General features: G+C 62.6%; 1 protein-coding gene across 1 annotated transcript in view; it reads left to right on the forward strand.

The window, feature by feature from the left end:
* The window catches only part of Nfatc1 (nuclear factor of activated T cells 1), a 109,050-nt gene that overhangs the window by 46,857 nt on the left and 34,359 nt on the right, over positions 1-27,834 (forward strand). The window contains 3 exon segments of the mRNA XM_047526258.1: positions 6,616-6,756; positions 17,708-17,763; positions 20,942-21,074. Coding sequence (XP_047382214.1) covers positions 6,616-6,756; positions 17,708-17,763; positions 20,942-21,074 — 330 coding nt within the window.

A 27,834-nucleotide genomic window follows, 5' to 3' on the forward strand; every position in this document is an offset into this window, starting at 1 on the left:
GTGTGTGTGTGTGTGAGAGAGTGCGTGTGAGTGTGTGAGTGTGTGAGTGTGTGTGTGTGTGTGAGAGTGTGTGTGTGTGAGAGAGTGCGTGTGAGTGTGTGAGTGTGTGTGTGTGTGCATGGGTGTTTGCAGTGCTGGGGATACAACCCAGGGCCTCGGCAGGTCAGCCAGCGCTCGCCGGCCCTGAGCTGGGATGATGTAAACCCGTGTGCCACACCCTCCCTGCTGCCATGGCTTCTGTCCCTCCCATCTGTGTGTGGCCTGTGTGCTTCCTGACCTCAGGCACAGTGGCGGCCAGCCAGAGGCGGCTGGGGAGGGCCAGTGGCAGGCTCCAGCCTTCCTCTGCGGCTGCAGCACCGGCCAGCGCTGCACAGGACCTCTGCACCAGTGTGCCCTGCTGTCCTCCCTGCTTCCCAGGGCCGTGCCCGTCCTCAGCAGGATCTGGGCTCACAGGGCCCGTGCCCGTCCTCAGCAGGATCTGGGCTCACAGGGCCCCGTGCCCGTCCTCAGCAGGATCTGGGCTCACAGGCCCCGTGCCCGTCCTCAGCAGGATCTCCCCAGGCCCCGTGCCTGTCCTCAGCAGGATCTGGGCTCACAGGGCCCGTGCCCGTCCTCAGCAGGATCTGGGCTCACAGGGCCCCGTGCCCGTCCTCAGCAGGATCTGGGCTCACAGGGCCCGTGCCCGTCCTCAGCAGGATCGTCCCAGGGCCGTGCCCGTCCTCAGCAGGATCTGGGCTCACAGGGCCCCGTGCCCGTCCTCAGCAGGATCTGGGCTCACAGGGCCCGTGCCCGTCCTCAGCAGGATCTGGGCTCACAGGGCCCCGTGCCCGTCCTCAGCAGGATCTCCCCAGGCCCCGTGCCTGTCCTCAGCAGGATCTGGGCTCACAGGGCCCGTGCCCGTCCTCAGCAGGATCTGGGCTCACAGGCCCCGTGCCCGTCCTCAGCAGGATCTGGGCTCACAGGGGCCCGTGCCCGTCCTCAGCAGGATCTGGGCTCACAGGCCCCGTGCCCGTCCTCAGCAGGATCTGGGCTCACAGGGCCGTGCCCGTCCTCAGCAGGATCTGGGCTCACAGGGCCCCGTGCCCGTCCTCAGCAGGATCTGGGCTCACAGGGCCCCGTGCCCGTCCTCAGCAGGATCTGGGCTCACAGGGCCCCGTGCCCGTCCTCAGCAGGATCTGGGCTCACAGGCCCCGTGCCCGTCCTCAGCAGGATCTGGGCTCACAGGCCCCGTGCCCGTCCTCAGCCGGATCTGGGCTCACAGGGCCCCGTGCCCGTCCTCAGCAGGATCTGGGCTCACAGGCCCCGTGCCCGTCCTCAGCAGGATCTTCCCAGGGCCGTGCCCGTCCTCAGCAGGATCTCCCCAGGCCCCGTGCCCGTCCTCAGCAGGATCTGGGCTCACAGGCCCCGTGCCCGTCCTCAGCAGGATCTGGGCTCACAGGCCCCGTGCCCGTCCTCAGCAGGATCTCCCCAGGCCCCGTGCCCGTCCTCAGCAGGATCTGGGCTCACAGGCCCCGTGCCCGTCCTCAGCAGGATCTCCCCAGGCCCCGTGCCCGTCCTCAGCAGGATCTCCCCAGGCCCCGTGCCCGTCCTCCGCAGGATCTGGCCTCACAGGCCCCGTGCCCGTCCTCAGCAGGATCTCCCCAGGCCCCGTGCCCGTCCTCAGCAGGATCTGGGCTCACAGGCCCCGTGCCCGTCCTCAGCAGGATCTGGGCTCACAGGCCCCGTGCCCGTCCTCAGCAGGATCTGGGCTCACAGGGCCCGTGCCCGTCCTCAGCAGGATCTGGGCTCACAGGGCCCCGTGCCCGTCCTCAGCAGGATCTCCCCAGGCCCCGTGCCCGTCCTCAGCAGGATCTGGGCTCACAGGGGCCCGTGCCCGTCCTCAGCAGGATCTGGGCTCACAGGGCCCCGTGCCCGTCCTCAGCAGGATCTGGGCTCACAGGGCCCGTGCCCGTCCTCAGCAGGATCTGGGCTCACAGGGCCCCGTGCCCGTCCTCAGCAGGATCTCCCCAGGCCCCGTGCCCGTCCTCAGCAGGATCTGGGCTCACAGGGGCCCGTGCCCGTCCTCAGCAGGATCTGGGCTCACAGGCCCCGTGCCCGTCCTCAGCAGGATCTGGGCTCACAGGGCCGTGCCCGTCCTCAGCAGGATCTGGGCTCACAGGCCCCGTGCCCGTCCTCAGCAGGATCTGGGCTCACAGGGCCCCGTGCCCGTCCTCAGCAGGATCTGGGCTCACAGGCTCCGTGCCCGTCCTCAGCAGGATCTGGGCTCACAGGCCCCGTGCCCGTCCTCAGCAGGATCTGGGCTCACAGGGCCCCGTGCCCGTCCTCAGCAGGATCTGGGCTCACAGGGCCGTGCCCGTCCTCAGCAGGATCTGGGCTCACAGGCCCCGTGCCCGTCCTCAGCAGGATCTGGGCTCACAGGGCCCCGTGCCCGTCCTCAGCAGGATCTGGGCTCACAGGCCCCGTGCCCGTCCTCAGCAGGATCTTCCCAGGGCCGTGCCCGTCCTCAGCAGGATCTCCCCAGGCCCCGTGCCCGTCCTCAGCAGGATCTGGGCTCACAGGCCCCGTGCCCGTCCTCAGCAGGATCTCCCCAGGCCCCGTGCCCGTCCTCAGCAGGATCTCCCCAGGCCCCGTGCCCGTCCTCAGCAGGATCTGGGCTCACAGGCCCCGTGCCCGTCCTCAGCAGGATCTCCCCAGGCCCCGTGCCCGTCCTCAGCAGGATCTGGGCTCACAGGCCCCGTGCCCGTCCTCAGCAGGATCTGGGCTCACAGGCCCCGTGCCCGTCCTCAGCAGGATCTGGGCTCACAGGGCCCGTGCCCGTCCTCAGCAGGATCTGGGCTCACAGGGCCCCGTGCCCGTCCTCAGCAGGATCTCCCCAGGCCCCGTGCCCGTCCTCAGCAGGATCTGGGCTCACAGGGCCCCATGCCTGTCCTCAGCAGGATCTGGGCTCACAGGGCCCGTGCCCGTCCTCAGCAGGATCTGGGCTCACAGGGCCCCGTGCCCGTCCTCAGCAGGATCTGGGCTCACAGGGCCCCATGCCTGTCCTCAGCAGGATCTGGGCTCACAGGGCCCGTGCCCGTCCTCAGCAGGATCTGGGCTCACAGGCCCCGTGCCCGTCCTCAGCAGGATCTGGGCTCACAGGGCCCGTGCCCGTCCTCAGCAGGATCTGGGCTCACAGGGCCCCGTGCCCGTCCTCAGCAGGATCTCCCCAGGCCCCGTGCCCGTCCTCAGCAGGATCTGGGCTCACAGGGCCCCATGCCTGTCCTCAGCAGGATCTGGGCTCACAGGGCCCGTGCCCGTCCTCAGCAGGATCTGGGCTCACAGGGCCCCGTGCCCGTCCTCAGCAGGATCTGGGCTCACAGGGCCCGTGCCCGTCCTCAGCAGGATCTGGGCTCACAGGCCCCGTGCCCGTCCTCAGCAGGATCTCCCCAGGCCCCGTGCCCGTCCTCAGCAGGATCTGGGCTCACAGGGCCCCGTGCCCGTCCTCAGCAGGATCTGGGCTCACAGGGCCCCGTGCCCGTCCTCAGCAGGATCTGGGCTCACAGGGCCCGTGCCCGTCCTCAGCAGGATCTGGGCTCACAGGGCCCCATGCCTGTCCTCAGCAGGATCTGGGCTCACAGGGCCCGTGCCCGTCCTCAGCAGGATCTGGGCTCACAGGGCCCCGTGCCCGTCCTCAGCAGGATCTGGGCTCACAGGCCCCGTGCCCGTCCTCAGCAGGATCTCCCCAGGCCCCGTGCCCGTCCTCAGCAGGATCTGGGCTCACAGGGGCCCGTGCCCGTCCTCAGCAGGATCTGGGCTCACAGGCCCCGTGCCCGTCCTCAGCAGGATCTGGGCTCACAGGGCCCCGTGCCCGTCCTCAGCAGGATCTGGGCTCACAGGCCCCGTGCCCGTCCTCAGCAGGATCTGGGCTCACAGGCCCCGTGCCCGTCCTCAGCAGGATCTGGGCTCACAGGGCCCGTGCCCGTCCTCAGCAGGATCTGGGCTCACAGGGCCCCGTGCCCGTCCTCAGCAGGATCTCCCCAGGCCCCGTGCCCGTCCTCAGCAGGATCTGGGCTCACAGGGCCCCATGCCTGTCCTCAGCAGGATCTGGGCTCACAGGGCCCGTGCCCGTCCTCAGCAGGATCTGGGCTCACAGGGCCCCGTGCCCGTCCTCAGCAGGATCTGGGCTCACAGGGCCCGTGCCCGTCCTCAGCAGGATCTGGGCTCACAGGCCCCGTGCCCGTCCTCAGCAGGATCTCCCCAGGCCCCGTGCCCGTCCTCAGCAGGATCTGGGCTCACAGGGCCCCGTGCCCGTCCTCAGCAGGATCTGGGCTCACAGGGCCCCGTGCCCGTCCTCAGCAGGATCTGGGCTCACAGGGCCCGTGCCCGTCCTCAGCAGGATCTGGGCTCACAGGGCCCCATGCCTGTCCTCAGCAGGATCTGGGCTCACAGGGCCCGTGCCCGTCCTCAGCAGGATCTGGGCTCACAGGGCCCCGTGCCCGTCCTCAGCAGGATCTGGGCTCACAGGCCCCGTGCCCGTCCTCAGCAGGATCTCCCCAGGCCCCGTGCCCGTCCTCAGCAGGATCTGGGCTCACAGGGGCCCGTGCCCGTCCTCAGCAGGATCTGGGCTCACAGGCCCCGTGCCCGTCCTCAGCAGGATCTGGGCTCACAGGGCCCCGTGCCCGTCCTCAGCAGGATCTTCCCAGGGCCATGCCCGTCCTCAGCAGGATCTGGGCTCACAGGCCCCGTGCCCGTCCTCAGCAGGATCTGGGCTCACAGGGCCCGTGCCCGTCCTCAGCAGGATCTGGGCTCACAGGGCCCCGTGCCCGTCCTCAGCAGGATCTCCCCAGGCCCCGTGCCCGTCCTCAGCAGGATCTGGGCTCACAGGGCCCCGTGCCCGTCCTCAGCAGGATCTGGGCTCACAGGCCCCGTGCCCGTCCTCAGCAGGATCTCCCCAGGCCCCGTGCCCGTCCTCAGCAGGATCTGGGCTCACAGGCCCCGTGCCCGTCCTCAGCAGGATCTGGGCTCACAGGCCCCGTGCCCGTCCTCAGCAGGATCTCCCCAGGCCCCGTGCCCGTCCTCAGCAGGATCTGGGCTCACAGGGCCCGTGCCCGTCCTCAGCAGGATCTGGGCTCACAGGCCCCGTGCCCGTCCTCAGCAGGATCTGGGCTCACAGGGCCCGTGCCCGTCCTCAGCAGGATCTGGGCTCACAGGGGCCCGTGCCCGTCCTCAGCAGGATCTGGGCTCACAGGGGCCCGTGCCCGTCCTCAGCAGGATCTCCCCAGGCCCCATGCCCGTCCTCAGCAGGATCTGGGCTCACAGGCCCCATGCCTGTCCTCAGCAGGATCTGGGCTCACAGGCCCCATGCCTGTCCTCAGCAGGATCTCCCCAGGCCCCATGCCCGTCCTCAGCAGGATCTGGGCTCACAGGCCCCGTGCCCGTCCTCAGCAGGATCTGGGCTCACAGGCCCCATGCCTGTCCTCAGCAGGATCTGGGCTCACAGGCCCCATGCCTGTCCTCAGCAGGATCTGGGCTCACAGACCCCGTGCCCGTCCTCAGCAGGATCTGGGCTCACGGGGCCTCAGGCTCTGGGCACCCTTGGTCCCCATGCCGTCCGCTGCCTTCTCCACCTCTCTGTCCGTCACCTAAAGGGCAGCCTCCCCACCAGGAGAGCGTCTCCCCTCCATGTGACTAACTCAGAAACTCGCCAGCTCCTCTGCCTGAGGCCTAGCGGCACCAGTGTGGTCCACTCACTGCTGCCCGCTCCTGTGTCCTGCCCCCAGCCCGCTCCTCTCGGGCCCCAGCCCTTGCTCTGAATGGCCCAAGCCCTGGTCTCGAGGCGAAGGCTCCTGGCTGCTGCTTTTTCTCCTAAGCCACTGTGGGTCCCCGCCTCAGGCCACAAGGCCTCACGGTGTTGGCTCCAGGGCCAGCACTGGGGTCAGGGTGAACTTGCTTCCAGCTTCTGAGGACAGTGTTCTGTTTTTACCACAAAATGTAGCGTTTCGCGAGTCTGTAGTGATTCTGGCAGGCGTAGTTAGAGCAGTCCACCCTTCGTCCTGTGGTTTGAGCCGTCACAGACCCTGGGTGTCAGCACAAAAAGGCGGGACGGCCACGCACCTCAGAGTCGGCTCAGCCGTTCACTCAGGAACCGAGCTTCACGGGAGCGGGGAGGCAGGGATGGGATGGCACCCACGGACCCACTTCCCTGGTGGAAGCTGAGCCCCTGAACACAGGAGAACCTGGGTTTATAGAGGCTATTTTGAGGGGTGGTCTAGTGTGCATATCAGTCTTCTTGGGCACTCAGGAATTAGGACTTTTTGGGTCAGGGTCTGTGGGCAGTGTCTGGAGAGGAGTCACTTTGGAGGCAGTGAGGACTCCTAGAGACGGTTTCTGTGAGGTGGTAAGACCCCTCCTGCGGCACCTGCAGGCCCTGTGCTAGGGCCTGGCGGCCGCCATGCATGGCTTCTTCCTCAGCCCTGTTCCCAGGCCGCCTGACCTTTGGGGATTTGTTTATTCTGCACATCTATCACTAGGGACTGGGCAGTCCTGTCAGATAGCAGCTTCTCTGGGGCACTAGCCTCCCGCCAGGCTCCCCACAGAGAGGGAGGCCAGGCCCCCTGACTGTCCTCTCACCCACAGCCCAGCGCTCGGCCCAGGAGCTGCCCCTTGTGGAGAAGCAGAGCATGGACAGCCACCCTGTTGGTGGTGGGAAGAAGATGATTTTGTCGGGCCACAACTTCCTGCAGGACTCCAAGGTCATCTTCGTGGAGAAGGCTCCAGGTGTGTCCTTGAGAACAGTGGCGGGGGTTTCCTGCTGGGGCACTGGCAGGAGTGGGCTCTGCTCGGCGGGCACAGGCCCTCCTGCCACTTGTACCCCTGTCTGTACGTGGCGGGTGGCCCTGTGTGTCCGTGGTGACCCGTGCATGTCTGCTGGAAGAGGTGCAGGTGGGCATCCTGCCTCCTCGCTGATTCTGCTGTCAGCATCAAAGGAGGCCTGGGGAGGTGTGCCCAGGGCTGGCTTGCTCAGCTGTGGGTCCTCGTCCGCTGGAGGGGCACCCGGGCCAGCACCTCTCTGACTTCTGGCCAGCCCTTCCCCGCTGGCCACATCCATGGAGCCCCTCCCCTGCCGCCTCTGGGAGAGCCCTGGGGCCTCCTCGGAGAGGTGGGTGGTAGCTGGGTGGGCATGAGTGGGCGGGCCTGCTCACCTTGGTGCATGCCACAGACCAGAGCTGCTGTTTCTTCTCTGTTGCTGGTGACCCCCGTACCATGGCCACATGTGTGTGTATGTGAGGCCCCCATACCCACAGTCCCGGGAGGCCCAGGCCGCCCCAAGGAGCCCTTGGGGAGTACGGTAGCATCCACTTCACTCTGGCCCTGGCTTTAGGCACGGCTGGCCTCTGGTGCAGCGTTAAGCGAGGGGTGAGGGTGTCCTAAACAGCATTGCCTTTCCTGGGCCATCGTGCTTGTGGCTATGTGTGACCTGTGATGACTGCTGTCCTGGGGTCAGGAACTCGGCTGTCCCAAGACAGTGGGGACTTCTCTGGCTACAGATGGAGGCCTGTGCTTTGGGACACTGTGTTGACCAGAGAGGCTGGCCAGGGGCTGCTGCTGATTAAAGATAAAGAGCCTGTGTTCATAGACACTTGGTTTCAAAGAAGGATGGATCGGCTTCAGAGGTGTGTCTGACAGTGGAGGCTGAGTGTGTGTGGCGCAGAGGCTCTCGCCTCCACCAGGTCCCAGCAGAGGCCTGTGGACCCCACTGTCCACAGGACTGTTTGGAGGGTTGCTTTGTAAGTGGGGTCTATGCCAAGATCAGTCCCTCCTGGGCACCCCTCTTCCTCTCCCCAGGACCTTTCCTCAGGATGCTGCCCCACCTCGGCACCCACACAAGGCTGGTGGCTTAGTGGCTCTTACCCTTTTTCGCACTTAACAACTGGAATTTTCATGAGGGTGGCCGGTCCTGTACTTAGGCTAATCACTGACAGCCAGAGGCTTTTGGTCTCCACAATGGGGCCTTGATTTTGTACAGTTTGCAAGAAACTTAAGCACTCCAATCAACACGGGCCTGGAGAGCTTTCGCCTCCAGCCTGGCTCACCTCTGTAATCACGCACATAATTGAAGACACCTCTTAAATTACAGTGAACTCCCACCTAGGTGCGGCAAGGAGGCCACACCGCCCGCCTCTCTGCAGGAGCCCGCTCTGGAGTGCTTCATGCCCCGGCAGCAGAAGCGCAAGACCCGCACTTTGCTCTCTGGGCCCTGAGGTGATTGCAAGGTGCCTGGGTGCCTGCACAGTCGTGGTGGGCTGCAGGGCTCTGGTGCCCACCTGCTTGTCGATGGCTCTTCAGGCCAGGAGAGGCCTGGGAGGGGAGGTCTGGGAGGGAGGCTGGGAGGGGCTTCCTGTGCAGATACCCTGACTGTGGCTGCCAAGGGCAACAGTGCCTATGGGTCTGCCTTTGGTGGCCAGCGCCATCCCGTGGGTCAGAGCCCGTCGCAGAGTGCGGCAGCGAGGCGTGGTCACCTGCCCGCTTGGGGTCACCCATCAGCCTCTGCCGGCCGCCCCCCATTGGGAGTGCCTTCCCCCCACTGGCTTGTTCCTGCTCACTGCCCAGTGCAGTGGCTGCCTCGAGAAGGCTGCTCGCTCGTGCACACCTGGGGCTCAAGGCCAGCCAACTGGCGCTGCCCACCTCCCTGCCCTGAGCAGGCCGTGCAGCTGCCCACTCTGCAGCAGTAGCCCATGTCCAGCGTACAGAAGGCGTGCAGCAAACACGTAGACCGCAGACAGGGAATGTTGCAGCTGTGCCTCTCGCCAGCACATACGCTTTGTTCTCATATTCAGACAGACTGTGTGCAAATTGTCTTCAAAGGAGGGCCACTGTCCACACGGTCTCCTCAGCGTTTGGCTTCCAGGCTCCTGGGGTTCAGTGTGGCTCGGCTCTGCTCCCTGGTGATGAGCTTGTCACAACTTTTCTTTCTTATTCTGAGAAACCACTAAACTCAAAATTAAAACACACCTTCTCATCAGTCTTCTGGTGAGGCCTCAGGTGCATTTCAAAGTTCTGTTTTTGAATGGTCGCTAGTGGCAGCACAAGGCAGGAAGCTGTGAGTGGGCAGGTGGGGCTGGTGTCCCGAGGGCCATCCTGTCTCCCCTGCTTGTTCCCAGAGCACAGCTGGTTGTGGTGTTGTGCACGCTCCTCTTTTGGACCTTGGCCATGGTCAGGTTGGCTGGGGCACGGCCTCTCTGTGTGGGACCGGCCACCTTGGCCTGCCTTGCTGGCAGCCCGTGCTCTTACCAGGCTGGCCTGCAGCGCTGCAGCCGAAGCTTTTACGTGCTTGATAGAGTGGCTCCCTGTCCTTGAGGCCAGGGTGGTGGGTGCTGCAGCCCCGCAGGGCTCAGTAGGGGCTGCAGGCAGGGGTAGCAAGCAAGGGCAGGGCTCTACCTGTCCTTCATCTTGCCACTGCCTTCAGCAGCTGGGGAGGGCCCCCACACCCGACATGGGCCCTTCCTGTGGCTCGTGTGGTCAGCAGTGCACAGGGTGGCAAGAGGTCAGCTCTGGTTCCCCACAGCAAAGCTGGGGAACACGGCCATGGCTCTCCTCTACCTGTGTCGTGCAAATGGCCCGCGGGTTGAAATAAGCCTGTCTTTCAAGGACTTAGGCCAAGGGTTTAGGCCTCTGCATCAGAGGGTGATTTCTGGTCATGAAAGTGGGTAGAGAATGCATCCAGGAAGCCGAGGGGTGGTGTGCAGTCTGAGGTGGTCACCTGCTGGCCACGGGTCAGGTCAGAGCGCCTGGCGGTGTGGGGGCCACCAACTCCAGACGCTGATGTGCACAGCATGAGTGAGGGCCTAGCCCCGCCCCGAGCACGGCTGTGTGCGTGTGTGGGTGTGTGAACACCTGGCACAGCAGGGCTCACGCGTGCCCGGTTAAGTGGAAATACTGGGAGCCCCCAGGAAGCCCAGCTGGCCCTCTGTTCAGAGACAGGCCCAGGCTCCCGAGACCTCAGCGGACGTGCCACTGGTTCTGGAAGGCAGCTCCCTTTGTAAGGCCGCTCTCTGTTCCGCGCCGTCTTCTGAGGACAGGACGAGGCCTGCTGTGTAAAGTCCTCTCCACACAGGCTGCAGCCGCCCCTGGCCTGTGGTGGCCACAGTGGCCGGGCTCAGCGAGGTTCTGGCCTCAGTTATCTCTGAGGCCACCCTGACCTGGCCGGTGGGCTGGGGCCAGGACGACTGGGCTCTCCCTCCCTGGGCCCCCTCTCTTCCTCCAGACGGGCAGATGTCTGACAGGGAAGGAGCTTGAGGGGCAGCAGAGGAGGTGCCAGCCTCCTGGATGCAGGCCCAGACCCAGGGCCTCCGTGCATCGAGGTCAAGAGGAGACACGGCAGTGGGCACATGAGGAACCACACCTGGCACACTGACCTCTGCCCAGGGCTCAGACTGAGGCCCAGACCCTACAGCCTGACCACCTGCAAAACTCATCAAGTCAAGTCCCAGCCCCACCAACAGAGAGCCCTGACCCCAATTCAGCAGAGTCCTGACCCCAAGTCAGCAGAGTCCTGACGCCAAGTCAGCAGAGAGCCCTGACCCCAAGTCAGCAGAGTCCTGACCCCAAGTCAACAGAGAGCCCTGACCCCTAGTCAACAGAGAGCCCTGACCCCAAGTCAGCAGAGAGCCCTGACCCCAAGTCAACAGAGAGCCCTGACCCCAAGTCAGCAGAGTCCTGACCCCAAGTCAACAGAGAGCCCTGACCCCAAGTCAACAGAGAGCCCTGACCCCAAGTCAACAGAGACCCCTGACCCCAGGCCAAAAGAGAGCCCTGACCCCAAACCAACAGAGAGCCCTGACCCCAAGCCAACAGAGAGACCTGACCCCAAGTCAGCAGAGAGCCCTGACCCTAAGGCCAACAGAGAGTCCTGACCCCAAACCAACAGAGAGCCCTGACCCCAAGTCAGCAGAGAGCCCTGACCCCAAGTCAGCAGAGAGCCCTGACCCCAAGTCAGCAGAGAGCCTTGACCCCAAGTCAACAGAGATCCCTGACCCCAAGTCAACAGAGATCCCTGACCCCAAGTCAGCAGAGAACCCTGACCCCAAGTAAGCAGAGAGCCCTGACCCCAAACCAACAGAGAGCCCTTACCCAAGTCAGCAGAGAGCCCTGACCCTAAGGCCAACAGAGAGTCCTGAGTCCAAACCAACAGAGACCTGACCCCAAGTCAGCAGAGAGACCTGACCCCAAGTCAACAGAGAGCCCTGACCCCAAACCAACAGAGAGCCCTGATCCCAAGTCAACAGAGAGCCCTGACCCCAAGTCAGCAGAGAGCCCTGACCCAAGTCAACAGAGAGCCCTGACCCCAAGTCAACATAGAGCCCGGACCCCAAGTCAACAGAGAGCCCTGACCCTAAGTCAACAGAGAGCCCTGACCCCAAGTCAGCAGAGAGCCCTGACCCCAAGTCAACAGAGAGCCCTGACCCCAAGTCAACAGAGAGCCCTGACCCCAAGTCAACAGAGAGCCCTGACCCCAAGTCAACAGAGAGCCCTGACCCCAAACCAACAGAGACCTGACCCCAAGTCAGCAGAGAGACCTGACCCCAAGTCAACAGAGAGCCCTGACCCCAAACCAACAGAGAGACCTGACCCCAAGTCAACAGAGAGCCCTGACCCCAAGTCAACAGAGAGCCCTGACCCCAAGTCAGCAGAGATCCTTGACCCCAAGTCAACAGAGAGCCCTGACCCCAAGTCAACAGAGAGCCCTGACCCCAAGTCAACAGAGAGCCCTGACCCCAAACCAACAGAGAGCCCTGACCCCAAGTCAGCAGAGAGCCCTGACCCCAAGTCAACAGAGAGCCCTGACCCCAAGTCAGCAGAGAGCCCTGACCCCAAGTCAGCAGAGAGCCCTTACCCCAAGTCAACAGAGAGCCCTGACTCCAAGTCAGCAGAGAGCCCTGACCCTAAGGCCAACAGAGAGCCCTGACCCCAAGTCAGCAGAGAGTCCTGACCCCAAGTCAACAGAGAGCCCTGACCCCAAGTCAGCAGAGAGCCCTGACCCTAAGGCCAACAGAGAGTCCTGACCCCAAACCAACAGAGACCTGACCCCAAGTCAACAGAGAGCCCTGACCCCAAGTCAGCAGAGAGCCCTGACCCCAAACCAACAGAGAGCCCTTACCCCAAGTCAGCAGAGAGCCCTGACCCTAAGGCCAACAGAGAGCCCTGACCCCAAGTCAACAGAGAGCCCTGACCCCAAGTCAACAGAGAGTCCTGACCCTAAGGCCAACAGAGAGCCCTGACCCCAAGTCAGCAGAGAGCCCTGACCCCAAGTCAACAGAGAGCCCTGACCCCAAGTCAACAGAGAGCCCTTACCCAAGTCAACAGAGAGCCCTGACCCCAAGTCAGCAGAGAGCCCTGACCCCAAGTCAACAGAGAGCCCTGACCCCAAGTCAGCAGAGAGCCCTGACCCTAAGTCAACAGAGAGCCCTGACCCCAAGTCAACAGAGAGCCCTGACCCCAAGTCAACAGAGAGCCCTGACCCTAAGTCAACAGAGAGCCCTGACCCCAAGTCAGCAGAGAGCCCTGACCCCAAACCAACAGAGACCTGACCCCAAACCAATAGAGCCCTGACCCCAAACCAACAGAGAGACCTGACCCCAAGTCAACAGAGAGACCTGACCCCAAACACCTGATCACCTGCAAAATTTATCAGAGTCAGGTCCCAGCCCTGACCCTGAAACCAACAGAGTCCTGAACTTGAACCCAACAGAGTGCTGACCCCAAGCCCACAGAGCCCTGACCCCAAACCCACAGAGCCCTGTCCCCAAACCCACAGAGCCCTGGCCCCAAACCCACAGAGGCCTGACCCCAAGCCCACAGAGAGCCCTGTCCCCAGGCCCACAGAGCCCTGGCCCCAAGCCCACAGAGCCCTGGCCCCAAACCCACAGAGCCCTGTCCCCAAACCCACAGAGCCCTGGCCCCAAACCCACAGAGCCCTGGCCCCAAGCCCACAGAGAGCCCTGTCCCCAGGCCCACAGAGCCCTGGCCCCAAGCCCACAGAGCCCTGGGCCCTGGCCCCCCAGTGGCTGCAGCCGTACTCTTCTTTGATGTCCTGGTGTCCCTCCAGGAGGACAGCCCCCTGACGTGCTCTGCCTTTCCCAGGCCTGCCTCTTCTGTCCCAGAGAGCCGACCTTCGGGGGGCATTGCGCAGTCCCTGCAGTTGACCGAGCAGCTGGGAGGCAGCCCGCAGCAGGCGCGGCCCTGAGGTCTTCTGCTTCTCTGAGGTCTGCCCTGTTCAAGCAAGGCCTACGGGGCATGGTCATACAAGGGCGTCCCCGCAAAGCCGCCTGGAGAGTGGGCAGTGCTGGTGTGTGGTAGTGTGTAGTGTGTGCACACGTGTGGGGGTGTCCGTGTGTGACGTGCCTGTGTGGGTACTGGTTCTGTCATGCGTGCGAGGCGGGAGCATGGGCTCCTGTGGCAGGCATGGCCCGGGGACCCCTCTACCTCTCCTGCCCTCGCACAGCTGGGACTCCCAGGCCAGTGGCCTCACCTTGCCTCTGCTCAGCAGTGGACATGCTGGTGGTCCTCTGCACCTTCCCTGGTCTCCGACCTTGGGGCACCTGCTGTTCACCTGCGTCCTTGAGGGCTTGGGAAAGCGCCCTGCTTCTCTGCCCACAGGGAGGAAAGCAGAGTGGGAGGGCACATCTGTGCTGTGCTTGTCACCGGAGTGCGACCTGGGTGGGACTCCCTGGGCGCTGCAGGACCCAGGAAGGCGGCGTACCCAAAGGACTTGCCCTGGCATAAGCAAGCTTTTTCTTGCCCTGGCCCCAGAGCCGAGGCCCTGTCCCATGGTCCTCCAGGCGGCTGGTGCCTCAGAGGCTCAGGAGCAATGGACTCAGGTCAGGAACGACGAGCCTCCCAGCCAGCCGCTCCCAGCCCAGCCCCAGCCCCGGCCCCAGCCCAATGGCCAAGCCCCAAAACTTGGGGGTGGGGGGCTTGACCTCTTTGTGGGGTTGTGGCTGACCTTGGAGGTCAGAGTCCAGAGCAGACAGCAGTGGTGACTGGGATGGGCAGTGCAGACGATGACTGCTGCCCGTGGATGGGCAGCTCAGCTTGACCCCTATGGCCCCAGAACTGCTGCTTCCCACTGAAAAGGTGACGGTAGGGTGGGAGGGCAGGTAGGCCTTGGGTTGACCTGGGGCTTCCCTTGAGCACTAGGGTCCCAAGCGAGGAGGAGCTGGGCCCCCGAGTCCCAGGACTGCACCAGGCAGCGGTGCCCTGCCTCGGCCTCCGTGGCCGCTCGCAGCACAGGCCCCTTAGCGTGGACTCCCTGCTCCTGCACCTTGAGCTGCTGCTGGATCCACACTGTTGGCCTGCTGTGCTGTGGTGTGGCTGTGTCTCCCCATGGTGCGCTTGGCAGGGTGGCCACCGCGGGCGGTGCTGGGGTGTGGGGTGCAGGACCTCAGTTAGTTAGTGGTGTGCATTGTCATGGAGAGTGGGCCTGAGCTGGGCGTGGTGGCCATGCCTGTGATCCTCGCCACGTGGGAGGCTGAAGCAAGAAGACGGCAAATTCCAAGCCAGCCTCAGCAACTCAGTGAGGCTGTGTCTCAAAATAAAATAAAAAGGCCTATAGCTCACGGATAGAGCACCCGAGTTCCATCCCCAGTCAAGAGCCAGGTTGGCCCCCGGTTCCTCTGGCCTCCGGTCTGGCCTCCTGACCTCTTCCACACACGCTCCTGCCACAGCCTACCCCACAGGCCTTGTCTGCGCGGGAGGCAGACGGAAGCAGCCAGCCCAGCCCGCCGCCATGGAGCCCTCTCCCCTGCACCGCCTGTGTCTGGCTGCTGTCACAGCTCTGTCCTCAGGGCTGTCCGTGTCAATGCAGGTGTCTGTCCTTCACCCTCCTCTGTGGCCAGGGAGCGCCTTGGTGGCTGGACCACACTGGCCGGTCTGCTCCATGGGTGTGGGCGCTGGCCGTGCCGCCCTGTGAGGTGTGGCCCAGGTGCCATGGCCTTCTGTGGGCACATCCATGGACATGTGTGTCCTCCTGGTCCACCCCCGGGGGAGCTGCCAGCCACACAGCGACTCCGTGTTCAGGGTCGGGAGCCTGCTGGGCTGCTTCCCAAGTGGCTGGACCACCTCTCTGGAGCCCTGCTGAGGAGGTCATAGACCTATGGGGACAGACCAAGCAGGTGGCAGGCATCTCGCTGGGATGGCAGTGAGGCAGTGGGCATGAGCACAGGTCGGCACTCAGGCTCCTCATCCGTGCCGTGCTCCCGGTTCTGCCCCCGTGTGCCTGCCGGTGCCTCCGTTAGGTGCCACCCAGCCCCTCACGGAGCTGGGGCACTAGGACCTCTCCTCTGGCTGCCCAGGCTGTCGGCAGCGAGGAGCAGCGAGGCCTCACCCAGCAGGGGTGCGGACAGCACTGAGCACGGCGGCTTCCACGCATGGAAACAGTGCCTCAGATCCTGGCCCGGGCGTGTGACTGGCCTCTGAGCCGCGCAGGCGTCCGGCGGCCTGTGGAGGCTGCCCCCGGCCTGCGGGCCGGCTGTGTGGAAAGCTTCCCGGGGTGTGGCGGGGAAGCCTTGCGGTGACTCATGCTTCAGGGAATTCCCTAATGATCGGGAACATTTTTGCTTCTGGACTCGGGCACAGCTTCCTCCCCAGGCTCCAGGGAGCTCCTGATAAGAGTACACAGAGCCCTTCCAGGGCAGCCTGCGCTCCCGCCAGCCTCCGGCTCACAGAGCGCGGCTGCCCGGGAGCGCAGCCTCACGGCGGGCACAGTGTTGGTGTGCAGGGAGCTCTTCTGCGGCTCCTGGCACACGCCTGTGGCCCCTCGCCGTGCCCCGACCTTTGTCTGTGCTTGAGACGCCGCACCACGCCTCATTTCTGTCCATAGACGTGTTTGCCTTTGATGGACAGCCCACGGTCCTTCAGAAACGGGGAGCCCGGGTCCCCTACACCGCTCCACACGTGGGGACTCGGGCACACACAGTGCAGTGCCCAGACAGCATGACACCTGCCTCCTGGGGTGGGCAGCGAGCCAGAGGAAGATGGCATGCTACGTCTCAGAAGCTGGCGTGACCTGACACAGGTGTGCCGTGGAGCCTGCTCCCGTGGCGGCCTGTAGGACTCCCTGTGGGCATTTCGATGTGCACCCCACAGGCCCGCATGGCACAGCAGGGAGGTGCTCGTCCTCCCGTGTGCCCAGTTCCTCAGCGCCCACCTGCTCGCCTGTCCTTGGTCTGCCATCTGCTACAGGTTTGAGCCTGCAGAGCACACCACTGTGGCGGGCAGCCCTGCCGCAGGGGGCCGATGGCACACTGAGTCCTGCTGTCCTCGGAGGTGATGTGGCAACAGCGTCTCCTCCTGGGCTTGTGCCGTGTGCTGTCCCTGCCTGCACTGCAGCCCTGTACCCAGCACAGGCTGGCACCTCCTTGGGAGAGTTCCTGGTGAAACTCCACTGTGCCTCAGATTCCAGACAGGCCCTGCGGACAGGCGACCACACCTGTGCTTCTGGGACAGACTCAGGCTCTGTCATAAGAAGACTCAGAAGTTGCTTTAAAGGTGCCAAGGAGGTGACGCCCCAGTCCCAGGAAGGCGAGGTCTGGCCACCCAGGAGCCGTGCGCAGGAGCTCACCTGGCGCACCCTATGTGGGCGTCTGCACACGTGGCTGGGCTACCGATGCTTATTTGCCAGGCCTATTTGTGTGCTGCTTCAGGAGCTGCTGCCGCAGGAGCAGCCGGGCGCCGCAGGCTCTTGCTGTCTTCCAGGAGGGCGGCAGCGGGTTCAGAAGTGACCCTTGCGTGGATGCACCTGGTGGGGGATTTGCACTGAGACCTCAGGCGTGTGGCCCTGGTACAGCTGGGTGACTCTCAGGGCCTCTGGTGACTCACATTGCCACCCTTGGCCTCCACCCTCCACCCACTGCCTTGCCTGGCATGAAGGGAAGGGAGATCCTATCAATAATGCAGGTGTGTAACAGGTACACCTCTTCTGCCATGCTGCGGGAGGGAGCCCACACCAGCTCATCCTGGGAACCCACTCCATCTTGGAGAAGGAAAGCACTGGGGAGGAAAAGGGCCTCCAGGGGGTGACCGCCCACCGGCTGTGGTGACCAGCTCAGGTAGTGTGCCGCAGAGGGGCTGGAGAGGCGCAGCGGCAGGGTGTCCAGCGGCCACACCTCGCGGGGCGAGGACACTGAGCTCTCACTGCTCCTCCAGAGCCTCTCACTTCTCTTAGAACGTGCACAGGCCCCTGGGCTAGGGTTAAAAATACCACGTGTTTTGCATTTTTCTGTCCCCAGTGTGGCAAGAGGTCTTCACAGACAGGCTTTTCTTACTTCCCAGTTGGTCCTCTGAGCAGAGGCTGAGACCTCACTGGCTCCAAATTCTGCTCCCAAAACACAGGGTGGCTGGCAGGTCCCGTGTGGGTGGCAGAGTGGGGCCAGGGTGGGGGTCACCTGCTCCTCTGCTTTGCTTCCTCTGGAGGAGCGCCAGGTGCAGAAAGCCTTTTGTGATTGGGCCGAGATGCTGATGGGTCACGGCAGGGTGACTGGGGGGTCCATGGCGGTGGGCCAGGTTGGAAGGAGCCCAGCGTGGGCTCCCTCAGAACCGTGGTGCCCAGTTCCGGCTGTCCCAGGATGCGCAGAGAGCTGCCTTGACCAGCGCAGGCTAGGGTGTCTGCTCCTGGGTTTTCAGCACAGGCTTCCCCCTCAAGTGACAGACTTCTTCCTGTCCTTTCCTCCAGATGGCCATCACGTCTGGGAGATGGAAGCCAAGACTGACAGAGACCTGTGCAGACCAGTGAGTATCCCTTAGTCCTCTACCAGCAGGGCCCAGGGGGCTGCGGTTCCTGTTTATTAAAATGAAGCAATGCAGACAATAAACAGAAGCAGTAATAAAACAGTCAGCAGACACTGGTGAAAACAAGTGCTATTATATGCAAAATAGCAGGCAGAGTTAGGATGGTAGCAGTGACCAGAAGACAGGAGGCTGGATGGCCTGCAGCTGCTCTCTAGGAGCCTGCTCCTGAGTGACATGGGCCAGGCTCTGAGGCACCCCCAGGAGGGACACCCAGCAGGAGCGGGGCGACTCTGGACCTGCCTCCTTGTGTCCTGGGAGATGGGTATTCTGAGCATCCTGTGGGCGCCCAGCCCTGCCCATGCATGCCACACAGCCCGTGACGTGCCCTCCCCAGAGCTTGGCAGAGACTTGCCACCTCTCCAGAGAACACCCTGGCTGCTCAGCACCCTCTTGTTTTGAACTCCGCTCAGCTGGGAGAGCAGCCCTAACTAGACTGCCCAGGTCCACTCAACAGATTGCCGACAGGCCAGTGGACATGGGCGTGCCACAGCTGTGTCCTTGCGTGGTGTGCTCTGTGGCTGATGTCATCAGTGCGTCTCCAACCTGCCTCTTGACCATGGCTATTTGCATAAGACAGTTGCCTAAGAGCAGTCCCTGCTTCTCCGAGGCGCATCTCAGGCTGGTTTTTGTCTGCAGTTGAGGCTGCCCTCTGGCTTGGATGAGGCGCCCCCCAACCCTCTGTCTTCAGTGGGCACCTCTTCCTGAAAATTGGGCATTGTGGAAACCTCGTGTGCTTGGGTCTCGCCTTAGATGGCGTGTAGACCACTGTCGTTTAAAGTGAGTTTTCACCCAGTTAGATTGGAATCTACCACTGAAGAGTGTTCTGCTGAGTCCTGAAACACATCGGGCCCAGCAAATAGACTTGGAAGAAGTCCAGTGTCTCCCAAGCTCCGTAGCTCACATCCCCGGCCACTACGGAGTGCTTGATGGCCATTCCCGTGCACAGGGGCCTGGGGTGGGCCTTGCCTGCACCTAGAGTATGTAAATGGAAATTAAATGATTAAGAAGTGTCACTTGGTGAAGGACGTTTTCCTTGCAGCTGTCCCTGAACACTGGATAGCTGGAGTCAGTGAATGGGACACTGGGCTGGTGTGCCTTGCTGACCCTGTCGGGCAGAAGGAGGCTGCAGCTCCCACAGCGAGGCTCTCCTTGGCCCAGCCCCTTGCCTGTCCTCACGGGTAGCTCTGTCAGTCGCGTCCCGAGCACCTTTCCTTGTGCTGACCACTCCCAGGATGCCTTTCCTGCTGGCTGTCAGATGAAGGTCCTCCCTGGTGTGGGATGGGGCCTCACCAGGGTGGTACAGGGCCCCTTGTGGAGCCAGTGTCCACTCACGGGCCACTGCTGCCAGCCTACCCCTGGGGAGCCCCTGAGGAGGAGTCAGGACACAGGGTGGGGTGCACACAGGTGTGGTGTGCAGACGGGGGCCGGGCTGTGTACGCAGCTTGGGTGCCTGCCCATCGCCAAGCACCATGCTCAGCACGGGATCTTTCCAAAGCAGGACACAGGTGTGCTGTGCCTTCTGTAGCCGTGCTCCTTCCCCGGGCCCCCTGTGCCCACTCTGAGCTCCCTCGCCTGCTCCAAGAGGCTGAGCTGTGTGGGCACCATTGTTGTCTAGGGCCTGTCTGATCAGAGAGGTGAGCTGCAGCTGTGCCACCCAGGACACAACCTCGCGATGGCCGACCCTGCCTCCTTCCCACTGCAGCCTGCGTAGGAAGTTTCCTTCCCGTCTCTTCTTGTTCTTGTCCTCTGAGGAGATGCTTCTTCCCCCACAGAGAGTGGTGGTCACTGCTGTTGGTGCTCCCCCTGGGCAGCATCTCTTCTCCATGTCATCCCTGTACAAATGAGGGTGGCACCTCCTCAGCCAGGTGGCCAGGACTGGGGAGGCCCAGGCTTCGTGGTGCAAGAGGGTTGTGCTCCTGGGCCCAAGCACAGGCCCCCAGCTCTACCCTCCACCTTTTCAAGTGGGCTCATCTCTCCCAGGTGGTCCTTGATGAGGGCACAGAGTGCCCAGGCAGAGCAGACCCACATACATCTTCCCCCAAATGGATGAAGTTTATAAAACAACCACCGCAGGCTACTTGGAGCCAACATGGGCACAGGGCTGGAGGCCAGGCGGGGGCTGGGTACTGGTGCCCGTGGTTCCTTGGTGGCAGGCGTGGCTACTTCAGTGGCTTCATCTGTAATGGGAGGGCTGGATCTGCAGCTCATCCTAATGTTGGTGATTTATTAACACAACTCATTTGATTTTGTGCCAATTGATTTGCTACAATTAATTACTTTCACAAAGGAAGTGCTACAATGAACTTCTCTTACACATTTCTCAATTGTTAACCTAAAACACCGATTAGACACAAAACCAAGCCCCGTGCAATGCCCGGCAGACCCGCCTCCACGGCACCTTCCTTCCACGGCTCCCCCAGGGGTGGAACCGGATGCCGAGCCCGGCTGCTTTCCCCACACAGTCCCTAGCATCCATGGCTTGCTGTCCATACCTGCCCTTGGAGGAGCATGACTTCTGTGAAAAGGTTGTGGATGTTCATTTAAAAATATGAAAAGGAAGCCAAGAACACCCTGACCTGCCCTTCCTCCTGCCTGTACTCTGAACTGCCCCTGCCCTGGGCTGTGCACTGCTGCTTGCCCTTTTTCTTGGGTGAGCTGTCCCCAAGGTGGTGGCCCCAGCCAGTGTGCCCTCCTCCTTGCCACCAAGAGGAAAGGCACCTCCTGCTATCTGACAGATGGTGGTACCTCCCGTCCAAAGGTCACTGACTTGGGTGTTGAGGTCTGCTGAAGACCCCTCCTAACCCAGAGGCAGCCTCTCTTTGGCGGGTGTTCAACGCGGGCCCTGCTGGTTTTGCTCTTGGGCTGCATGCCCTGTTGCACTGGGATGGCCCAGCTTCTAGACCTGCAGGAAGTCAAGGACAGCCTCTCTCGTGAGCATGAGGGCTCAAGCACATGGCTACATGTGCAGGGGCTGTGTCTGAGGCACTCTGAGAAGATGAGGTGGTTTGCAGGAGCCTGCTAGGCAGCCAGCTGGCGACGGAGCTGCAGGTGCTCAGGGCAATGCCTTCTCACTTCGAAGGCACTGATGTCTGCTTCCTCTTTGCCATACCTTTGCTAGAACTCCCTGGTGGTCGAGATTCCACCTTTCCGCAACCAGAGAATAACCAGCCCTGTCCAAGTCAGCTTCTACGTCTGCAACGGGAAGAGAAAGAGGAGCCAGTACCAGCACTTCACCTACCTTCCTGCCAACGGTAACGCTGCCTTTCTGACCTTAAGTGCCGAGAATGAGCAGAGGGGGTGCTTTTTCTAAAAGACGCAGGAGCTGGGAGGACTGCTGTGGAAGCGTATGGCTGTGCATGACTGTTAGCAGTGTGTCATCGTTCCCGCAGAGACCAGGGAAGCTGCGGTGGAGTCTCCTTTATCACTGGCACCTTTGGGGATCACTGCTTCCGGTTTTGCATATTTCTTGGACCAAAGCGACAGGCAGCCAGGGCTCCTCAGCACTCAGAGGCTGAGGTGGACTCAGGGCCTGCACCCTGCAGATCTGTAAGGGGGACAGCAGAGAGGGGCAGCCATTTTGCAGGGGCCTTCAGAAACAAACCTCTGCTCAGCAGGTGGCCAGCGCCTGAGGGAGCTGCAGGGAGCAGAACAGTCCGGTGCTCCGGTGATGCTCCCCACAGCTGGCCCCAGGCACAGTGGCATCTCCCAGTGGCAGGAGACCTTCCCAGGACATGCCTTCTACCCAGCTGACTCTCCCTTTATGCATGTGGGGATCACTCCTTTTCACCTCAAGTCAGCTTATCTTTTCACCATTTTGGGGGGTTTTCTAAAAAAAAAAAACCAGTTTGTCATCTCACTCCTGAACTAGTAGAAAAGGAAGGTGTGTCCCAGGGCATCCAGGAACTTCCTGTGTGGCTCGAATTGCCACTTGGGCTGACAGGGTGTGTTCAGGGAACACAGAATTCATCCTGAATTGAATTATATTTTGGAGTCAACTCAGCTATGTCAAAAAATCTTTTGATATTGTAGCTTTTTAAAAGAAAAACCTTAGCAATTCACATGATTTCAGAGGGAAGTTTTATGCTAGAACTATTTGCAAATGGAGCCACACTGTGATCCTAGCAAGATCAAGATCATTTTTAAGCTCAGTTGCCTAAATGTGAGAGGCCCAGAATGTCCCCGTTGGTACTAGACCGGTGGTATTCTCAGTGCCAGCTCAGAAGTGCGCTGGGCTTGGTAACAGGGTTGGGGCCGTCAGGCAGGAGGACGGTGCTGATCTCCACCACAGCGCTTCCTCGAGCTCCGCGTCATGCATCCAGTCCAGCCGGGTAACACGCAATAGAGCGCACAAAGAAAATATTTACTCTTTTCTGGAAAGTGTAGTGATTGTGTCCTAATTAAACTTCAGGCATGGTTGACCAAAACTTGAATATTTTAAGGAAAATCTGGGCCCTTCCAGGAGAAGTGCCGCAGCAGCGTAGGAAGAGCTTGCATGCTCCCTCTCCTGTGTGCTGTGCCCCGCAGCCTCTGCTGCTGGCCCCAGGGACTACTGGAGCACAGAGCACCCCTCCCGCAGGCACAGGCCTGTGGGCACAGTGTGTGCCCCCGCAGGGCTGCCCCACCTCAGCTGCTGAGGCCCCACTGTGCGCCCCTGCTCCACCTCCTTCGCTCCTCAGTGATGACGTCCGCAGGCCCTCGGCCCGCCCGGCAGCCCCTCTGCAGCATAGCCCTCCCCACTCACTCCTGGCCTCTCTTCAGCCTCCTCCACCCTGCTCCCCTGGACATTTGCCTCCCACACTTTGGAACCCCCAGGTAGCCTTTGGTCCCAGCCCAGTCCCGGGGCTGTGTTTCCACACCATCAGACCAGGGCCGTGTGGGCTGGATCCCCGTCAGTACCCAGTGCCTGGTGTGGCTGGCTGTGCTTCTTAATGTGCTTCCTAAAACAATAAATGAACAGATGGAGAACTGGTGCTTCCGTGTCCCGCGTCCTGTCTGCCCTGCTCAGGCCCCCTGCTGCTTCGGGGCTGGGCGGGGGGCCATGGAGGGTGGCCTTGCCCCGGCACTTGCGCGCGCCGTCCCTGGGGCGTGAGGCTAGGCCCCGCTCCTGCTGTGGCAGAACCAGCAGCTGCGGGTGCGGAGGACTCCTCTGGGCAGGTGGAAGTTCTGGGCAGCGCAGGCTTTAACTCAGAGGTGCTCGCTGGCCAGTAGGCGCTTGGCCTGTGTCCTTTCTCCTGAACCTCTGCTGCTGACGCTGCCTGGTTCCCATGGGCCTTGCATCCACTGCTGATGCAGTGCCTCTGCTAACAGGCAGGCTCTTCTTAAAGCCACAGACTGTGCTGTAGAGGGGTGTGAGAAATGGACGTGAATCCCTTCAAACCCCGCAAAGTCGTTCCCCGCTCGGTGGGTGGAGTCCATCCATCTTGCGTTCCCTTTGAGGTCAGGATAAGTGGGAGTGCTCCTCTGGGCTGCGCCGGCCGCCTCCTGCTCCCGTTCTCCCCCAGAGCTGTCCCGTCTGCAAGCCCTGTTTGAGAGCTTTGTACCTGATGGGGAGGACAAGGCAGCCAATGGCCACCAGCTTTTTTGACTCAGCCCCACCATAGACTCTGGAGACTTGGCAGCAGACGAACGCCCAGCGACTCGGTGACACCTGCCTGCACGGTGCTGGCCACACCCTCCTCCTCACTCAGGCCAACTGTCGGATGTGGTCTGGAAGGACAGCGGCTCCCTTCACCCTCTCTGGGGGCCAGCGTGTCATGGGGGAAGTTCCACTTGAACATAAGATGGCAGTGGAATGTGTGTGGCCAGTGGGAGTTCCGGCATCCTTGGGATGGCCACCAGGACAGCTGGAGAGGGCCGCAGAGCTTGCGTGCGTGCAGAGTGGCTTCCTGAGTCTCCTATTGTCACGCTTCTGTGTGGCTGAAAGGAAAGAGTGCTCTTGCTGTCTGGTTGCGATTGCCAGGACATCCCAGTGCTGTCATAGGATGGACGGCCAGGAGTGGCCGTGGGTCTGCGCTGCAGTCCCAACACACCAGTTAGAAGCAGAGAGGACACAGGCTGGTGGAGGGATATCTCCCATGGCTCCCCTTGGGCGTCCATGTGGCCTGAGCTCCCGCTGCAGAGTCCTGCTGCTGGTCCACGTGGGGAAGAACCTGACACCCGTTCCACAGGGCAGGGCTTTTCAGAACGGAAACCAACCTAGGAACTCAAACTACACCCCAAGCCAACACCTCTTTAAAACAAGGAAACAAATCTCGACCGCTGGGTCTTTGAGACCCTTCTTTCCACCTGAAGCTGTGGTGGTTGGCTGCCTAATGGCACCCCAAGGCCCCGCCTGGGCTCCCCGGTGCAGCTGAGGCTCCCCCACTGCAGCTCCCAGGAACACCTGCCTCTGGGCCCCTGTGCCTGTCTTCGTTGGGAACCCTCTGTGTGACCAGAACCCCAGGGAACAGCCTACAGACCTGGTGACTGGCGCATTGTGATTGTGGGGCAGAGAAACAGCTTCTGTAGAAGAGCCCAGTGGTCAGCCTGTTGAGGCGATGCAGCCACCAGGGAAGATCGACTCTGGACCTCAGGGCCCCTCACCACCGCGGTTCCAGCCCTTCCATGTGGACCTGAGCGAGCTGGAGAATCGAACCCATTCTCTCCCTTCATAGTTACTAACAAGCCTCTGGTCATGCAAGGGTGACCTAAGACTAAAATTGGTTTCTGCCTCATCCAGTCAGACGCCATGGAAGTGCCCGCAGGGCGTCAGCCGGGGTGTGGCAATGAAGCCAGGGTTCTGCAGCCTTTCTGCTCCCCCAGCGAGGACTGCTGGGCTGTGAACTTCCTGCACACCAGGCTGCTGCCCACCAGCGGCCCAGCACCACTTCCGGGGCTTCTCCTCGCCAGTGCTGCCCAGACAGCAGTTAGCCTGGTCGGGGGCTGGCTGAGCCCACCCCTCTTCCCGGTGGTGACAGACTCAGGCTGGGAGAAGCCATCTGCTCCTGCCTGGGGGCTCAGCCTGGGCGTGCTGGGGGCCCTGGCCACTGCGGGGAGGGCAGGAGGGTGTGGACAGAGCCGGCACAGCAGTGCCCAGCATGAGGACCTGCCCACTGCAGGCCCACTGGGCCCCTCGTCCTCGCACGACTGTCTGGCCTCACCTTTTTCATGGAGCGTTCCAGGCTTCCCCCACGTCCCCTGCGGGTGAAGCTTAACCCAGGTGTCATCTCCTGTTGTCCCCAGTCAGGATAGATGCTCGACGGTGCCTCTAGCACTTGTTCAGCTCTCCTGGGAGGAAGCGAGACCTGGGCAGGCCCTGTGGCCACCTCTCAGTCTGCGCTGCTGGGCTCCTCAGATCCTCAGTGCGGACACAGCTCCTGGCTCCTCCCCTGACAGAGCCTCACGTGAGTGGCCCGCATCCTTGATGGTGGCCCGCCTGCGGGTACTCCAGCACGAACACAAAAGCCTTTCTCACATCAAAAGCTTCCGTGGCTGGGCAGCCACTGGGCGTTAGTTGGGTCATGCCTGTGTGGGTCGAGCCAGGCCCTCCCCGACCTGCTGGACTGGCCTGCAGGCCCCTCCACGCCAGCGTCCTCTCTGAGATACACTGTGTGCTCTGCGACCCCTGGTGACAGCGGCATCTCCACTCGACAGCCCCACAGCCTCCGGGTTGGAGCCCACCCTTCAGGTTTGGAGACGGCCCTGTCTGCACAGCACACCAGGGGCCCCTCTGTGCTGGACTGGCTGCCAGGCCTCCTCTAGGCAGAGGCTTCGCAGGCGGCCCTGGGACGCCCCCCGTCTGCCCAGTGCCAGTGCAGCAGATACGAGCTGCAGGCACCTAGACCCCCAGCTGTTCTGGCATCAGCACCACCCCTTCCTGCGTGTCAGCCCCAGGCCCAGGGCTGAAGGCTGGGACCTCCCCTTCACCTCTGAGCCTGCCAGCAAGTGACAGGGCCCTCCGCCCATGTTTTCCCCCCAGGCGGTGTGTGACCACGGGCCTGGGGGCTGAAGGGCATGCTAATTCTGGGGACCTAAGTGTCCCAGCACTGTCCTCTTAAAGCAAAATAAATCCCCAGCGAGCATCCCCAAGGGCTGCTGCCCAGCTCCAAGGCTTGTGGGTGGTGTCACCCTCGACTCACAGAGGCCTCAGGGCCAGCTGGCCGTGTGCTCTGGGGCCACTGTGCTAGTAGTGGGCTGGTCCTGTGAATACTCGGGAACGTTCTTCCCAAGCCAGCTCGGCCACAGGACTGCCCGGAGTAGTGGGAGCGAGCCTCCCCTGGCTGCACAGCCTGACCAGGCTCTCTGACCCTCACTCAGTGGAGGGGCCCCCGCGTCGCCCTCCCCACGCTGCCACCTGGGGAGGGAGGTGAGGAGTCCACACACCTCCCAGGCCGGCCCCTCCACTCCCACACAGAGCTCCCTCCCTGCTCTGGAAGGGGCCTGCGCCTGGAGGAGATCAGGCCTGTGTGGTGGCTTCACAGGCTTGGAGGTGGCACCCGCCGAGTGCCTCCACCTGAGGCTGGAGGATTGCCCTGGAGACCGAAGACCAGAGAGAAGGAACCAGGGGCGAGCGCACCCCCGAACTCACAGGAGAGGAAGATGGCACTTGAGCTTTCAAGGGAATTGCTGAGTGGGGCTCAGCTGGGACAGGGAGGCTGAGGGTAGCCTCTACTCCCAGGCTCCTTAGGGAGTGTGCCGGGGGTCAAGGGGTCAGACGGTGGTTCTGTTAGAACCTAAGGGCTGTGGACCACCACACACAAGCAGGGGGAGTCAATGCCAGAGGAGCACCAAGCAGGTTGGGCTCCAAAGGAGGAGCACGCACCGGCCTCCGCCTGCCATCTGCGCACCAGGACAGCCGCCTGCCTCCCAGACAGCGCCTGCACTGCCAGCAGAGCCAGGAGCTGCCCCCCGGTTGTGTCCTCTGCCTCGTCTCAGGCTCTGGGCCCCCCGCCCCCAGGAGGGTGAGCCACACCCCCGGCAGAGTGCAGCTTTGCGATTCGGGGTGGAACTGAGCAATGTGTGTTTTGGCTGGTGAGGTCTGTTTTACCGTCCCCTGCCGCAGGTCTAATTGGGAACTGTCAGATGGCTATTGAATTGTGCCCTGGGGGGAGCCGGCTGGTCCACAGCTGTGGCCGTGGGCTGGCACCCACAGATCACAAAACCCGCCCCTCATTCCAGGCCCGTGCTGGGTCCTGGCTCCCTCACCTCAGCCGACACCTCTGTGGGGTGACGATCTCTGAGCAGCTCAGCACTGTGGACCTGGGACACCTCAGAGCCCCACCTGCGCACGGAAGACTGGGCCTGGGCAGAGCGGGTGACCAGGGGGCTGAGCCCAGCCATCGGCCTGTGTGTGCACGCTGGGATGTGAACTTGCCCGTGACCCCAGAGCTGGACCTTCCTCTGTGCCCCGGGAGCTGGCTCCGTGGGGAGAGCAGACATGGTCCCAGCCCAAGAGACAAACTCGCACAGTGGAACCCAGGTTCATCAGGAGGCCTGCGGCCGGAGTGCCTCGACCCCACAGCTACGGGGCAACCAGGGCTTGGAGCCATGTCCTCCTGTGTCCCTGGAAGCTGCCCACACTCACGTTCGTGGGAGGACCTGGGCTTGTTGTCTTGCAGCCAAATGAGCAGTCTGGTCTTCTTCTGGGGCTCGGACTTTGAATGACCCTGTTTGTCCGGCACTGCAGAATGTCTGTGGTGAGGGACCCCAGCTGAAGCACTCGTGGTCACTTGAAATGTGGGCGCACAGTGAGGGGACTCAAGGGGATGCACGTGCAGCCATTGGTGCCTCACTGGCCACTCACTCCACAGCCTGGAGAGCTGATCCTGGAGCAGCAAGCCTCGGGCTGCATCGTTGTGGGAGAGAGTCCTGGAGGACAGCAGCCCTGCAGTCGAGACAGGGACCCCGCAGGACAGCCACTGGCGCTCCACCTAACCGCCCCCACCCCAGGACCGTGCCGCTCCGGTCCAGCGAGCAGCCGAGAGCACTGTCCTCCTCGGCACCCACAGGTGGCCGCCTCCACATCCACGACCG

The sequence above is a fragment of the Sciurus carolinensis genome, chromosome 15, assembly GCF_902686445.1.
Source record: "Sciurus carolinensis chromosome 15, mSciCar1.2, whole genome shotgun sequence".
Classification (NCBI taxonomy): Eukaryota; Metazoa; Chordata; class Mammalia; order Rodentia; family Sciuridae; genus Sciurus; species Sciurus carolinensis.